The sequence below is a fragment of the Apaloderma vittatum genome, unplaced genomic scaffold, assembly GCF_000703405.1.
Source record: "Apaloderma vittatum isolate BGI_N311 unplaced genomic scaffold, ASM70340v1 scaffold22105, whole genome shotgun sequence".
Taxonomy (NCBI): domain Eukaryota; kingdom Metazoa; phylum Chordata; class Aves; order Trogoniformes; family Trogonidae; genus Apaloderma; species Apaloderma vittatum.
In genome coordinates this window covers 21,186-37,543 of record NW_009717998.1, presented here as the reverse complement: position 1 = coordinate 37,543, position 16,358 = coordinate 21,186, and the positions used below count along the sequence as shown (strand labels likewise).

At 41.4% G+C, this 16,358-nt stretch overlaps 1 protein-coding gene across 1 annotated transcript in view; it reads left to right on the top strand.

Annotated features, from left to right (window-relative positions):
• The window catches only part of BTRC (beta-transducin repeat containing E3 ubiquitin protein ligase), a 67,637-nt gene that overhangs the window by 42,030 nt on the left and 9,249 nt on the right, over positions 1 to 16,358 (top strand). Inside the window, exons 3-8 of the mRNA XM_009870119.1 lie at positions 1,496 to 1,727; positions 6,143 to 6,329; positions 12,106 to 12,202; positions 13,020 to 13,157; positions 13,600 to 13,718; positions 16,041 to 16,290. Coding sequence (XP_009868421.1) covers positions 1,496 to 1,727; positions 6,143 to 6,329; positions 12,106 to 12,202; positions 13,020 to 13,157; positions 13,600 to 13,718; positions 16,041 to 16,290 — 1,023 coding nt within the window. The remainder of the gene's footprint in view (positions 1 to 1,495; positions 1,728 to 6,142; positions 6,330 to 12,105; positions 12,203 to 13,019; positions 13,158 to 13,599; positions 13,719 to 16,040; positions 16,291 to 16,358) is intronic.

Below are 16,358 nucleotides of genomic sequence, written 5' to 3'. Positions count from 1 at the left end.
TCCATGATCTGTGTTCCCAAAGAAACTTAAGTCAAACCCTGATTGAGAAACAGAAGAAATCATTCGTTAAAAAGAACAGCTAATTACTATATTTTTCTACCAGAGGGAAGTCTGTCCAGCTCTGCTGGAAATGCTGAAAAGAGCATTTAGGTGGATTTTCTCTAGAAAATGAAATGTACAGAGTGCTCAGTTGAGTAGATTTTCAAATCGTGAGGGTTTTGGTGTTTCAAAGTCAGGATTGCTGTCGGGGCTGAGGGGATATTGAAGTACAGGAATTACTTACTCCCAAGAAATGAGAAATTCCTGCATTCCAAACTCAGTTTTGGTAACTAGATTTTGTGGTGTCTAAATAACCCTCTGTTATGACACTTGCTGAAAAAGGACTTTTTTGTTGTGTTTTCTTTTTGGTCTTTTCCTGTAAAATCAGTTAATAGATGCATTTCTTTTAGATCATTAGATATTTTTGCAGAGATTTATAAAGTCTGGTGAGGTTGATGCCTGGAATTATTGTCAGAGAGCAGAAATATGGCATTCTTACATCAGTTTTTTAATATATTCTGACATCTGTAATTTTGGTTTAATTAATTTAAATTTAAGTAATTAATCTATAATACCTGCTTTAATTATTTGATGATTAATAGACAACATCTAAATGTATTTTTTAAATAAAAAGCAATGTAATAATATCAGCTGTTGTTATAATGCTCTCTGGTGTTAAACCATTGCAATGAAAGTGAGAAAATCACCCATTTGCAGCATGTAATACAAATTATTTGACCAGTATGGGAAAAATAATTTCCTAGCAAACAGTTCATCTTATTTGAACAACGCAGTGCAAAATGTGCACGTTTCTTCCAGCTAAATCATTTAGAAAGCAGAAATTATATGTGACTATCAGGTAGTAAATTGAAATGTCAGTGCTTTGTTCTGCCCCTGAAACTCTTCTTTGAGCTGAGTCCTTCTGGCACTAGCAGTGCTCCGGAAGTTAAAAATTTTCTATGTGCCAGATATCAAGGTGTGTTTTAGCTGGCTTTGCTCTCAAGGTATAATTTGATACTCAGAGAAGTAGTGTCAATTGATTCTACAATTCTGTGATTATTTTTTTTCTCATCTATTTCGTGCATTCCCTATGCATTTTAGGGAAAACAAAAAAAAAGGAATACAAATGCAGTTTTCTGAAGTAACTGGTAACTGTAGATTAGGAATCTACATGCATTTTACTGTCCGGACGATGTAAATAAAATTGTGTTTGTGTTAAACTACTGCTCAAGGTTTCCCATGTAAGCAGAATCCTTTGTGTGCGTTGTCCTGCAGGGGCCACAGCTCGTGGGGGCTGCGCTCCCATCGATGGCACCAGACGGGGTGCGTGGTCTCAGCCAACTTTATGTGCCAGAGTGCTTTTTTCCTCCTGTTTTCTTCCTTATAAAAAATTATGAAACCTCTCAAGCTTCTTTTCATATGTGATTTGAGTTGTTTCTCTCCTTCCTGTTTCCAGACAAAACTTGCCAATGGCACTTCCAGTATGATTGTGCCCAAGCAACGAAAACTGTCTGCGAGCTATGAGAAGGAGAAGGAGCTCTGCGTCAAGTATTTTGAACAGTGGTCTGAGTCTGACCAGGTGGAGTTTGTGGAGCACCTCATCTCCCAGATGTGTCACTACCAGCACGGACATATAAACTCGTACCTCAAACCCATGTTACAGCGGGACTTCATCACGGCACTGCCAGGTACTGCTGCAAGCAGAGCGAGCTTGCTCCTCTGTCTTGTCTTTCAGGAAGCTGATCTGCTCTGGCCTACCCTGCTGGAGAGGTTTGCTCTAGGGTCAGTTTGCAAAATAGGTGATAAATTCGAGTGGAAAGCTCTCTACCAGTGTGAAATGTAGTAACGTTTGGTCTTGTATTCATACCGTCTCTCGAGGTGCTATCTAATGCAAGTGTGGTTTGGCTAGGAGTAAATGAGAGGTCGTATATGTATCGCAAGCCACAGGGCAGGTAGTGGTGCTCATCGTGCCCACAACAATGCATGAATAATGAAAATTTTAAGAATTAAAACTGCTACTCTTTCTGGTTGCTCGGTTGAGGTTTTCCTTTTTCTTTCTTGGATTTTTTTTTTCTCTCTTTCCTAGTAAAATACCTTCTGGAAGCCACCACTTTAATTATGTGTTTATTACTAATAGAGAATGGAGGACATAAGATCCAAGGATGGAAATGATCTCTTTTTTGCACCTCTGTAGTGCTCTCCATTGAGAATATTATCCAGCTGTTCTCAGATGTGGCATTGGGTGTACCTCTCAGAATGCACACATGAAGTAGTGTGTTTTGTATTGACCTTGATCAGAAAACTGAGGCAGCAGGAGGTAAAATAGATACAGCAACAGAGTTTCAGAACAAACAAATTCCTGGGTTTTTTGTCTTTTTTTCAGACCATTAAATTGTGTGTTGGTAGATAGATATCCATTCCTTTGGCATAGGTCCTTAGTTTGAGATGGACCTGAGCAAGAAGTGCTACAGGTGGTGTCTCTAAAGAACTAGTTGAAGAGAAGAGTTTCTTGCCAAAAGCTGATTCTGCGAATAGCTTTGGAGAACTGCTGAACTCCAGCAATTTGTTCAATCCAGTCAATTGATTATTCTTTAGAAGGGATTTTTCAACATGAAATTTAAATTCTAGGGTTAAAAGGTAGAAAAAAAACATGTTTAACTGTGAATTGTACGAAGCATAAAGGCACTGCGGGAGTTTTGCTATGAAGTTAAATGTGTAGACTCACTGGATTTTTAAGCTCATTGTGCCCAGTAATCAAATGACTGTTGCAGCATTAAAAAAAAATAATAATCTTAGTTATGCTAAGTACCTGCTTCATGTTAGTTTTTAATAGTCCAATGGCAGTAATCTCGTGTAGTTAGAGCAGCATTATAACTTGTGGAGCTGTTCTGTTTCAGAAAAATAAATAGTATTTTACAAGTGTGTTGGTTTCCCCACTTTTAAAGTGGAAGTATACATATAGTTACATACACAATTTTTCCGGGTCGTGCTCCACGAAACTCCATCAAAGCAAGCCAGCATCTCATTTGTACATCATCCTACAGGCCTTTTTCTAAAAAATTGGGCAAATGTTGCAAATATTTTCAGAAGCATTCAGAATTTCCTAGCCACGTTTGTTAGTGGTCTTTTCACAGTTACCCAGGAAGCATCTAATTTTATTATCTCAGGATGCCGAGCAGATAGGCAGCTAATATGCGAGTGTCTGAACAGTTGTGGGAACTGTTTGCTTAATTAATGTATGTGCATCAATTTGCATATTTGCAAAGTCCTAGTGAGTTTAGCTCTAAGGGAGAAACCTAATGGCAAGATGCTGGTGCAGACTCTGCAGTCTGTGCAGGATGTCCTGAGTACAGGCAGGGTTCTCATGAAGGCGATGGAAAAGGGGAAGGTAAGAAATTGTCTAGGAAAGAGGGATGAACCTAAAATTTTAAATTAAGCCTCATAATAAACAAAGCTAAACTCTTCAAATATTTTTTAGCTTTTGGAAATTCTCACAGTGTCCAGTATTCTGCTTTCATTTTTCCTCCTTCATTTTCTCCCCTGCTCTCCCCCTTGAGTCAATAAAACAATAAAGCTACTTCAAAATCATGAGGCATCTCATCTCTGTCCTCCTAACACTGTCCAAAGAATGACTAGAATTAAACGTAGTTTTAGATCATGAGTATGTTTTACTAATACAGAGTAAAATTGACTCAGGTTATTTTCCTAGTAATTGGAAGAGAATTAAGTTGTTTGAAAAATACATCCTAATGGTGTACTTAAGAAACTTTGTTGTGTTTCTGAAAAATAAGGTCTCTGCTTAACATTTCCAAGCTGTTTAACATTTTTTATGAGCGAAGTCATTTTTGTAAGGGTTTCATGTGTGAAATAACTGAGACATTCTGGCTGGTATGCAGGGCTGAAGGGCTAATCATGTTTCACATCGATTTAGCAAACACTTCTGTGAGCAGAGATTTCTCTTTTTTAAGGGAGCGATGCTTTGTTAGCTATGTGTCTTGGTGAGTTGCGCTGTTCCTAAGGAACAAAATAATAAATTTGAATTTGCAGTCAGGCCAGAGTAGCTCTGCTTATCTACTTATCATAAATGTGAGAAGGAAAGGCCAAAACATCAGTATTCCTTCCCTGCAAAAGGTCTAGGATCGATGGCAAAGGATGACTTACGCTCATAGAAGTACTTGCAACACCTCATTGCAGCAAGATTCAAAGTGTTTTACCCAGTTTATGCAGTGTAGCCCTGCTTCCTACAGCCACCAATGATAGCCCATATAAAATAATTTCTTGCAGTGATGCTGCTGACATAAACCCACTGGTATAGATATGACACAGGCAGGTGTTTGCTGTTTCTACTCAGTGGAGATAGTTGAAGGCTGCAGGTGTCACGATGGGGAATCAGGGGGGCACGATGTCCATGTTTGCCCTACCAAACTGCAGAATTCCTCCAAATTCCAGTTCACGTTCACTAAAATACTGACTCTCTCTTTCCACGAATTGCTGTAGCGTCAATCTAAATTTACTAACGCTTTTTTTATCTTTTTTTTTTAAAAAAGAGTCTTTATGTAGTGACTGTATATATCTTTTCAGATTAAATACATAATAAAGGCTGCTGATGGTTTTATTTTGCAGGTTGACATCTAATTTTGCATCTATAAAGATAAGAAATGTCAGACCTCTTTCTACACTCTTTGTGCATGGTATCATTCACATGCTTTTTCTACGTGTGAATGGAAGCATAAAACGCTGGACAGAACGTCTCATCCAAAGTGTGTTATAAATTTAGGATGTTTGAAAGGAGCGAGAGGAGACATGCTGAATTTTCTCATTCTCCTGCACTGGGGGATGATTTTGAGATCTTTCAGTTAACAAAACAAAGGTTGGGCCTTTTTGTGTCTTATGAACTCTAATTAGAATCAGCTAATTTCAGTTTGCAGGCGTGTGGACGTGTGACTGTAGAAATGGACTTGCTACTCTGTCACAAGCGAGGCCTGGTCTTTGCTTTAAAAGCAAGAAAAGATGTATTTAACTGTGTCCCACATGTAAACCAGAGGGAAGATGCGTGTAATAGCAATCTGCTGTGCTTCCTGTTTCGTTGGTCTGGACAATATGCCTGACGGATGATGAGGTCTAAAGTACAACTTTCACAAAGCCTCTGAAATTTGACCGGTGAAGTGAGATCATCTCTTGATGGTGTGTCTCACTTGTGAATTAAACAGCCTCCAAGAGAAGCTGTATTCATGCAACATCTCATTTAAAAGGCATTTTATTTTCCTGAGGTCTTGCTGGTGATTAAATTTGAGTGGGTGAGGACACGTTTTTACTGAGTACATCTATCTGGTTAAGAAATCTATCATAACCTTCCCTAGCTCCCTGATACATGGACGTTACGTTGGGCTACTTGGTGCTGACCAGTCAATTGCTTTCTATTTCACTCCAGATATATTGAAACAAAGCCAGTCCTGGTATTCACACTGGAAACTATTTGCAAATTATACCATCTTGGTACGTTTTTCCTCCACCCACTAAAATTAAGGAAATGAGCAAACCTGCTTCACTTTCTCTTCATGCAGCCTCTCCTTCCCTCTCGACTTCCCTGTGCATCTGCATATCTTTCCCTCCCCCATGTCTAAAGGTACCACTACCCTTCAGGGCACACATTGGGAATATATATTTTTTTCTTCATTACGTTTAAAAGCTACTGCTTTAGCAAAAACAGCTTTTGAGCCTTTGGAACATGAGAACAGCTGTAGCAGTGAGATGAGAAATGGTCCTAATATAGAGAGATTTTGGGGGCTGCGTCGCTGAGTTGGAAATGCCATCCATAGAATATCCCCCTAGTGCTAAAACCCATCGAAATAGATTGGAATGACTTCTTGGATTCTTTATTATTTTTAATGACTTGTTGTGTTATATCCAAAGGAAGTTGGAGAATACTGTTCACTCCTGAACTTAGCTGCAAATGTTCTTCTGTGCATTTGGTCCAGCTCTGCATGCAGAAGAGGAGATGGAAAGAGAGGGTATCTTTGTACTAGCAAGGGGAGTTGTTTTAAACTCCGCGTCTCCCCCGCAAATAATCTTTTCTTTTTTCCTTTTTTTTTTTGTCCCTCAGCTCGGGGATTGGATCACATCGCTGAGAACATTCTGTCATACCTGGATGCCAAATCGTTGTGTGCAGCTGAGCTGGTGTGCAAGGAGTGGTACCGGGTGACGTCAGACGGAATGCTGTGGAAGAAGCTCATCGAGAGAATGGTCAGGACAGACTCCCTGTGGAGGGGGTTGTCAGAGAGGAGGGGATGGTGAGGAAACTGCATTTCCACCTATTTTTCCCCCATTCAGGACAGTAGGTGCTGTGTGTTTCAAACTGTGTTTGATGAGGTGTATTTAGCACTCTGAAACATCATGTCGGTTCCAAACCTGACAGTTGCTTAAGAGAAAATTCAGTGGTTTGGAGAGTTAGGGCAGCATTTGGCTGTGAATGCAAAGTGGGGGCTTTCTCTTTAGGTTCTTCATCAGATCATGCTCTTATACCACTGTGACAAGCAAGATATACAGACTTGAGATTTTTACACCCGCCTGTCATTCGATTCAAATTAAGAAGCTGTGCGTACCCCAGGGGAACCCTAAACTAGTCAGCAGTTCAGAGAAGAGCTTTTTTAGGGGTGGCAATGGGGCAATGGGGCAGCATGTGCTATGAATTAGTTGTTTCCTGATAGGTCTGTTTGTTTTCCTCAGCAGATTTTCACTATTAGATATCTGTTTAATTTTCAAACTGGAAGCTGAGGGTAGGTACCACAGAGAATAGGGGACTTTGGAAATGCAGATAGATTAGTTAATAATCATCTGGAATAGCCTTACTAGAACATGGGTCTCACTCAAGTTTGAAGCTGCTCTGTTAACATTTCATTAGAACTTTCCCTCTCAGGGGTATGTCCTTTAATACATAGTTTTCTTTTCCAAGGGTGTCCCTAGGATGTTGGCAGAAAGGAAGCTGGGTATGAATATTTCATAAACAAGATGAAAGTGACAGCTCAGGCATTTTGGTTGCTATTAAAAAGAAAAAGGTACAGAGTTGCAAACAAAAACTCCTGTTTTATGGTTGATTTTGTTATACTGTTTGTCTCAGGAAGTTTGTCTCAGGAAGTTAAGATGAGTAAATCAGGATTGTGAAACAATCTTTAAAAATAAGTGCTATTTTGATCTGCTTCCAATAGTGTAATGTTTATAAAGAGTGTAAAATAAATGCAAGCATGGCAGTGCTAACTTTTGCATTCCTATTTGTGCCTTATTCTCTCCAGGACTTTTATTTTTGCTCTGTATTGTTGAGGTCACAGTAAGTCAGATGGCCTTGAGAGGTTATTTAGTCCCTCCCGTTATTTAGTCCTTCCTATTTCCCAGAGGCAGCGCCAGGTTTATCTTAAGTCATCCCAGATCTTTGTCAAATGTGTTCTTAAAAGTTTTCACTGATGGAGATTCCCTAGGCCTTGCCTGGGCAAGGACTTCTGCTGTTTCACTAGCTTCAGTATTAGAAAGATTTTCCTAAAATCCAGGCTGTCTTCTCAGCTACAGTTCAGCGTGTTAAATATTAGCCTTTACAGACACACAGGACAGTTTCTCGTTCTCCTTTTTACAGTAGAAGACAATCATGTTTCTTACAGTACTAACCAACCATAATCCTATGTTGTCCTGTCCTCTTGTCATTCTTGGGTTGGTCTGTTTAGACCTTCCCCAGTTGCTCTGCTCCGTTCTCAGAGGCTGGCGTCAGCTGGGTCTCTTACTTCTGCCAAGGCACCGCCAGAGTTTGGAGGTGTGGGAAGCATTGCTTTGCATGCTGTTTGGAGGATACTGCTCATTAAGGTTTCCAGCAGAACTTGTCCTTTTCTGTAACAGTGGTACACCGGTACAGGCCCAGTACAGATTAGAGGACGTCCTGCTGGAAAGCAGCCCCATGGAGAAAGACCTTGGAGTCCTAGCAGACAGTGAGTTGTCCATGGGACAGCAATGTGCCCTTGTGGCCAAGAGGGCCAATGGGATCCTGGGGTGCATTAAGAAAAGTGTGTCCAGCAGGTCTAGGGAAGTTCTCCTCCCCCTCTACTCTGCCCTGGTGAGACCCCACCTGGAATACTGTGTCCAGTTTTGGGCTCCCCAGTTCAAGAGAGACAGGGACCTACTGGAGAGAGTCCAACAGATTGCTACGAGGATGATTAAGGGACTTGAACATCTCTCCTATGAAGAGAGACTGAGAGAACTGGGTCTGTTCAGCCTTGAAAGGAGATGGCTGAGAGGGGATCTTATTAACGTATATGGATGTCTGAGGGGTGGGTGTCAAGAGGAAGGAGACAATCTCTTCTCAGTGGTGCCCAGCAAAAGAACAAGAATTAGTGGGTTTAAGTTAGAACATAGGAAGTTTCAGCTCAACATGAGGAAAAACTTTTTCACTGTGAGGGTGACAGAGCACTGGCACAGGCTGCCCAGGGAGGTTGTGGAGTCTTCTCTGGAGACTTTCAAACCCCGTCTGGACGCGTTCCTGTGTGACCTGCTGTAGGGGATCCTGCTCTGGCAGGGAGGCTGGACTAGATGATCTCTAGAGGTCCCTTCCAACCTCGAACACTCTATGATTCTAATACTGTTATATAAGATTATTTACCCTTCCTATGGAAGTTCTGCTTAGACATTATTCCTCATCTTGCATGCTTATGGTGTTATTCAGTGGTGAAATCAGCACTTGTCTTTATCGAATTAGATTCTGCTTATTGTTTGGTATTTCTCCATTTTGTCAGGAGCATTACAAGTTTAATTTTGTCCTCCAAAATGCTTGTAGCTTCTACCAGCTTTAATATCATTGGCCACATCATAAATGTGCTCACTGTTCCATTCTTTATTATTAATGAAAATGCTCAATAATTACATATTTAGGACAGATGCCATGCAAGATCTCAGTTGCCATCCTGTTTGACAGTCCAGCATCAATAAACTCTGCTTTCCAGCCATTTGTGTGTCCACCCATGAGCTCTGCCAAGACCATACTTCCCTTGTTAAGTCGTGAGAATAGCCTGTGAGAAGAAATTATGTCAACTTCATAGAACCATAGAATAGCTTAGGTTGGAAGGCACCTTAGAGATGATCTAGTCCAACACCCCTGCCATCAACAGGGACGCCTTTCAACTAGACCAGGTTGCTCAAGGCCTCATCCAACCTGGCCTTGAACATCTCCAGGGCGGGGGCATCCACAACTTCTCTTAGCAATTTATTCCCGAGTCTTGCTACCCACATACTGAAGAATTTCTTCCTAAGATCCAATCTAGACCTATTATCCTTCAATTTAAATCCATTTCCCCTTGTCCTATCACAGAATCAAAGAATTGTTCAGGCTGGAAAAGACCTCTGAGATCATCAAGTCCAGCCTGTAACACCATCACAACCAGTGCCACATCCAGCCTCTCCTTAAACACCTCCAGGGACGGTGACTCCACCACTTCCCTGGGCAGTGCATCCCAGTGCCTGAGCACCCTCTCCGTGAGGAAGTGTTTCATGAAATCCAACCTAAACCTTCCATGAGGCAGGCATTCTTGTAAAAAGTCCCTCTCCAGCCTTCTTGTAGGTTCCCTTCAGGTGTTGGAAGTTTGACATGATATATTCTGGATTGATCAGTGTTACCTGTTGTTTATCACCTTGTCCTCTTCTAGGCCCTCATCTGATTGACTGCATGGTCTAGAACTGCGAAGTTGTCAAAGTTGAGTTGGACAGGTCACTATTTCCTTGGTGGACCTTCTTCCCTTTTTTAAAATGCAAGAGCTACATGTGTCTTTTCCTCTTCTGTGAAACTTTATCTGTTCTATATGTCTTCTCAGAGATCATAGCTGATAGTTCTCATGTTGCTCCCTCCAGATTTTAGAAATAACATTAGAACCGATTACTAGTCATATAGACTCATGACATTTCTAAAAAGCAGTTGCAAAATCCTGCTTCTCCTCTCAAAGGGCAGTCATGCCCCGGTACTGCACCTCTTCTTCAGGTTTACACTGTGTCCTGGAGGTTGCTTTAACACAACAGGAGCCAGTTGTGCTATGTTGTTCAGATTGCCCTCTGATTAGCTCTAGAAGGTAAAACTGTAGGCATGGTTAGATGGTTAAGAGAATCAGACAAGAAATATCCCATGTAATTGCATCCCTGCCGTATAGAGCTTTATAGCTTGTAGTCAGGCGTGACGCTGTGCATGGCACAAGGAGGCGACTAACTGGACAGCTCAGAAGGATAGATGCTGTTAGTGTTATAGATAGATAGGTGCTGTTAGTGTTATTTGCTTACAGCTCCTCACTTTGCCTGGGCTCCCTGAATTCAGCATTTGCAGATCGTGGTTTACAACAGAAACACCCAGTTCCACAGGACAGTAGCCCGCACTGACAACTTGTCAGGGAGCAGCAAGGGTTACGCGGATTTAGAGAAATATAAAACAGAAGTCCAAGAATCTGGGCATGATGGTGCCCATCTGAATACTTGATTGAATTGGCCAGTAGTCAAAACATGCAAACAATAGTTCCTTTCTATTCCAGAGCAACAGCACAACAGCCACTGGGGTGCTGTGGAAATTCCAAGCAATCCTTTAAGTGAACTCTAAACAACTGACTCTACATGCAGCAAGGCAGCACGTATAGGTAGCAACAAGGCCTTGTATTATGTCAGCTGCTAGTGTTGGAAACAGTAGGCAGGTTGTCAGGCACAGAGGCTTGTGTACAGAGTGTCACAGACCTACCCCAAGTTTTCTAGGATGTGTCCTAGCTATTTTGTTGATCTTCAAAGCATTTTTGTTTCCCAGGGCCAATAATTTTAGATTTCTTGTATGCACTTCCAGGTTGGATCACAGTAAATAGGCAGCCATCTAGTTAGTGGTTTCCCTGCATCCATGTGTCGATTCTTCATGTGTGTTCGTCTGCATGAGTGGCTGCTGGTCACTGTATTTGAAAACCCACACCATTTCTCTGTCCAAAGTGGAAAGCACCTTTCTCTCAAGCTGTACTTAAAGTAATTTATTTAAAGAATTATCAAAAGTTCTTCTCTTGAGCATTTTGTTATTTTGTTTATTCAGTGCTATAGTTTCATACTGACTTATAACCTAAAAATTTCAGTTTGTTGTGATTTCCTGAGTTCAAGTACATTGGGACAGATAATGTACAGTCTCTCAAATGGGTTTCAAGGTATACTGTTTGGAAAGGACAAAAAAGAAATGCGCAACGAAGTATTGAGCAATTAATTATGCCATAATGGAGCAAGAGAGGGAGAAGTGAAGAGCTGGCCCGGTGTAAACTCTGTGCCTTTGATGCCAGGATTACACTCGGAGGCATTTGTGCCTTTCTCCATTCTGTGAGGCATGTTGCCAGGCAGAACAGCAGTTAGTACGCCCATGGTGGGGTTTACTAGCTTCCACACCGTGTTTGGTGGCTTCTTAACTTCAGGATGAGGAATTAAAGTTTTTTACACAGCAGGTAGTGATTGCCATTTACAGAATTTTTTTGTAGCAAAAATCTAGCTTGGGATATGAGTATTCCAAATTGGTGTTGAAATGAGGGAGGCATCACAGATGAAGTGTTGCTTACCAAAATATACTGGTTTCAGTAAAATATCCGTGTACCAAAACCGAATACTGTTCCTGCTAATGCAGATAAAAACTAGCATAGTGACTTTGAGGGTTCCTTGGCTTCTTTCATTTTCTATGTACACTTTATTTTAAGGGTGACCTGATTGTGTAGGGTGGCCAGGTATGTGTACTGTTGGCATGAGCCTTTCTCACCTTCTATTGAATTGAACGGCTCCTGTCCATAGTAGATAATATATTTCCCTTCTCTGAGTAACTAGGCATAGATTTTTCATTAGTATTTCAGTGTCAAAACATAACACTAACATGTTGCAGGGCAAACAAACAAGGAAACACTCTATCTTACTAAGTAAATTAAGTTTGAGTATGAATCTGTGTGTGCTTTTCAAAAGTGGTTACCCACTTGTAAAAAGTCAGGAGGACCCTTCTCCAAAATGCTGAAACATGATTTGTGTTCAGTGAGAGTGTTCTTTGTCTTCCAGGGGACAATATCTATTTAAAAATAAACCTCCTGATGGAACTGCACCACCCAACTCCTTCTACAGAGCACTTTACCCCAAAATTATACAGGACATAGAGGTAAGAAACAGCTTCCAGATGTGTTGGTGTTTGGTTATTTTTCTTTTTTAGGTCTTCCTGACCTATTCTTGGTGCGGAAATTCTGCCAATGTTTTGTTCTGATGAAATAGTTCATTGAATCTGATGTGTCTGTGTTTGCCTGGATTTTGTAGATCTGGGATAGTTGTATAAGGTCCCAGGCTTTGCTGCTCCTTTAGGTAGAGGATGAGTAGGATTTTTCAGTGAGCTCTGTACAGATAGATGTCATTGTGTCACTCTACCGTCTTGATTTGCTCTGTTCCATAGTACTTTGCTCCACCCAGTGCAGGTGAGACCTAAAAAGATGTTATGGGCAGTGATCAGGAGCTGAGCCAGGGAGAAAGTGCGTGGCTAGAGACTGCAATCCTAAGACCCAGCCAAACAACTGAGCATAGTTTTCTTGTATCCGGTGTGAGCAAGATGCCATGTTCTGGTAATTTCCTAACGGCAAAAGTGGTGCTCAGGCACTGTTGTGACAAGCTTACACAAGCACTCAGCTAGAGTTGTTTAGTCCTTGAGTCACAGGGAGTTAGAGGTTGGAGACTGGCAAAAGCTTTCAGGTCACTTCTCCCTTACCATTCCACATACAGACGGATTTAGCCACCGTATGTTTTCCAGGCTTTTCTCTGTTTAATTGTTTTTTTACATGTGTTACTTCTAGAAAGCAGTTATGTCACTGTATGGGCCTGACTGCAGGAAAAAAGCAGGAAGAAAAGTATCTGCTGTCCTCTTAAACAAACAAAAAGGGGAAGATAGTTCCATGCTTTATTTTTACTTTTGTCTCCTGTCTCTCCTCAAGACAATAGAGTCAAACTGGCGGTGTGGAAGGCACAGTTTACAGAGGATCCACTGCCGAAGTGAGACAAGCAAAGGGGTTTATTGTTTACAGTATGATGATCAGAAGATAGTAAGTGGCCTACGAGACAATACTATTAAGGTGAGAATTCTCAAAAATGGCATATTTATGCCACAAATAATAATGTCCTAATTTCAGTAACACTTGCTCAATCTCTTGTTAGTATCCTAGCTTTCTCTTTCCTCTACCTCACACCTGCACAGCTTGTATGCCTCTTTAGTCTGGCAAGAGAGACCCTGTTTTCTTACAAACAGACTTCACTGGCAAAGCCTTTGTCCGTCAGTAATTACAGACTACCTAGACTGTCCCCTGATGAGAAGAGTAAAACCAGTATTCATGGTAAAGTCAGCAATATCGAAGATGTTAATCTATTGCACCAAAAAGACTCTGCACATGCCACTAAAGATGTTCTAACTGCACTGTGGATGATGTGTTAGAGTAAAAAGCAGGCTGGTCAAACCACTAAGTGGTGAAAGGTGGAAACTGCACTGAGCTGTCTGGTTTTGAATGTTTGCTATCTTAGATCTGGGATAAGAATACATTGGAATGCAAGCGAATTCTCACCGGACACACGGGTTCTGTCCTGTGCCTCCAGTACGACGAACGGGTGATCATTACTGGATCTTCAGACTCAACAGTCAGGTGTGTGCTCGTGATTTGGAGCTTTCTGTTCGCCTTGAAGATTTTAGCCTTGCAAGCTGCTAAAATGATCTTTTCTTAAATGTGTGCTTTTCAATTGGTTCCATGAAGTAGTTCAGCATATCTGTTCAGGAGTGTGCTGTCCTTGTTTATCAGATGTCCATACAAATGGCTGTCAAGATGAAATGAGAACCTAAGCAAAGGCCAGTCAAGGTCAAGATGACTTAGGAAGGCCATCTGGCATTTCACCAAGGTTTTGCATGTTTTGACACTCCCTGAGAATGTTTTAAATTCTCTCTGAGAATAACTTTTTTAAAGTTAATTGAAGTTTTCAAAGCAAGTTTGAAGGTTTTGTCATCCATTATCACTTAATTTTAACAAAATATGTGGAACTGGATCTCTTGTGACTTTAAATTTCAGCATGATGTTTCTTTTCATTAAATCTTTCTAACCTTGCATTCCTTCCAGTCTCCAGCAGAAGACTGGATATGTCAAGTCAGTGCTTGTGGTGCATGTTGTGCAAATGTTACAGAATCCCAAAGAGTCTAAGACTGGTGATGTAAATGCAGGCACATATGAACTTGTATGTGAAGGAGCGAGTCTGTCTTCTCCACGTTGTTATATATTCTCTTCTTGTCACGGTACAGACTGCCCGTGCAGTGGAGTTACAGACAACAAAAAGTCAGTGGCCTTTTCTGAAGCTATTAGCGTGTGTTCCTATGGCTGCAAGCTCCTCGTAGTTACCGCCGTCCTTGCATGTAAACTACCACTGTTAAGCTAATAACCATTAAATTTAGTTCCTGACATGTGATGCATGCAATCTTGTGGTGCTGCTGGATGTTGGGGTCCTGTCATTAGCAGGAATCCAGAATTTCAGCAACACTGCCTGCCTGGGGAAGGTGTGGGAACGGCACTGTGCTAAACAGTTCGCAAAAGGAGAGGCTGATTTCTGTAACAAGTGCTATCGTCTTCCGTACCAGGCCAGGCCGGCCAAATTGCAGACTGGCTACTTGCCCAGAAACACTTCGTCTCCCACTGTATCTATAAATGTTTGTGCAGACCCCAGAGGCACTTAGGATGCATCACTCTTATCCTTGGGTCTCCTCAGGAAGAGCAGCTTCGTCCAATAGACAGTACAGATGGACTCTTAATGCTTCTGAGATCTCAGGGATGTACTTGTCCAAAGAAGTCAGTAGGTCTCCAGCTCCTGTTCACTTTGGCAACCCTGCCTGCAAACTGCTCGTGTGTTGACAATTCAGGTCTTTAGTTTGTGGGGTTTTCTCCTTTGCGTTTTGTAATTGGAATGTAGTTTTCTTTCTTACTTATGGTCTGCAAGTTGATGCACTTTGGCCTCCCTAAGTTAGAAAATAAGACATTAGAAGCCTTTCTCACATCTTGTCTTTTCTCTCTGCTCGCCTTATTAGTAGGGGAAAGTTTTAACTTCTGCAGTGTCTGATGTGCCTGATGATACAGCCGGTTACTGCTCTCATGCAGTGTATCTGGGATACAGGTGTGATAGTGCCAAAAGAAATCTCTTTATGGAGGGTGGAAGAAGGTTGCCAGTAGAATAGCCTAAAATAAACGTTTTTAAGGCATGACATCTTCAAGTCCTAGAAGTTCTGTATGAAGCCTTTACCTGACTTGGATCGTAAATTGTTTTCCAGCTGAAACAGCTGGTTCTGGTAACATTAAATTGACATACATGGTCTGGTTTAATTTGGGTATTCAGCACATTCCTGGAATGTGGCTGTGTACCAGATACACTACAGGATAAATGCGATTTATGGTGCAACTTGTGGCAATTAGTTACATTTGTTTGAAAAGCATTCATTATCTTGTCTTCTGCTTCTGCGTAAATTATCCTTTGAGTTGATAGTCCTGTGGGAGAGGTCAAAAATTAAAGCTGCCACTGAACTTGCTTCTCCACAGGTCATGATTAAGTACGCGTTGACTGGAAATGGAGTGTGTGGTAGGCTGACATAACCAGGAGACATCAGTCTTTGAGGCCATCAATCTCATACCTTTCCTCGGCACTAAATTCCTTAAATTAAAGAAGCTTTTTACCTGTCTGGGTTATTTTTATGGTGTTAACTGCATTGCAGGGTTTTTGACTGCTGGGCTGCCTCAATGTATGCATAATCAACAGGTTTATATCACACATCCTTTAATGAACTATTTAATAGATGTAGATGTAACTTGTGGAGTTTGCTTCTCTAATATTGCTAGAGAGTCAGTTACCTCTCCTTATCCTTCTCTTGCTCTACAGAAAATCCAGCGAACATTTTTTTAACTCTCTGCTCTCTGGTTTGAAATTTGAAACTGCAGGGTGTGGGATGTGAACACGGGCGAGATGCTGAACACGCTGATTCACCACTGCGAAGCGGTGCTGCACCTCCGCTTCAATAACGGCATGATGGTGACGTGTTCCAAAGACCGTTCCATTGCCGTGTGGGACATGGCTTCACCAACGGACATCACCCTGAGGAGGGTGCTAGTAGGGCACCGAGCTGCTGTCAACGTAGTGGACTTTGATGACAAGTACATTGTATCAGCGTCAGGTGACAGAACTATCAAGGTGAGGTGTTTCAGAGGCTTTTAATTTGCAGCACTGGGGTATTTAATAACCAAGAACAGTGACCAGGC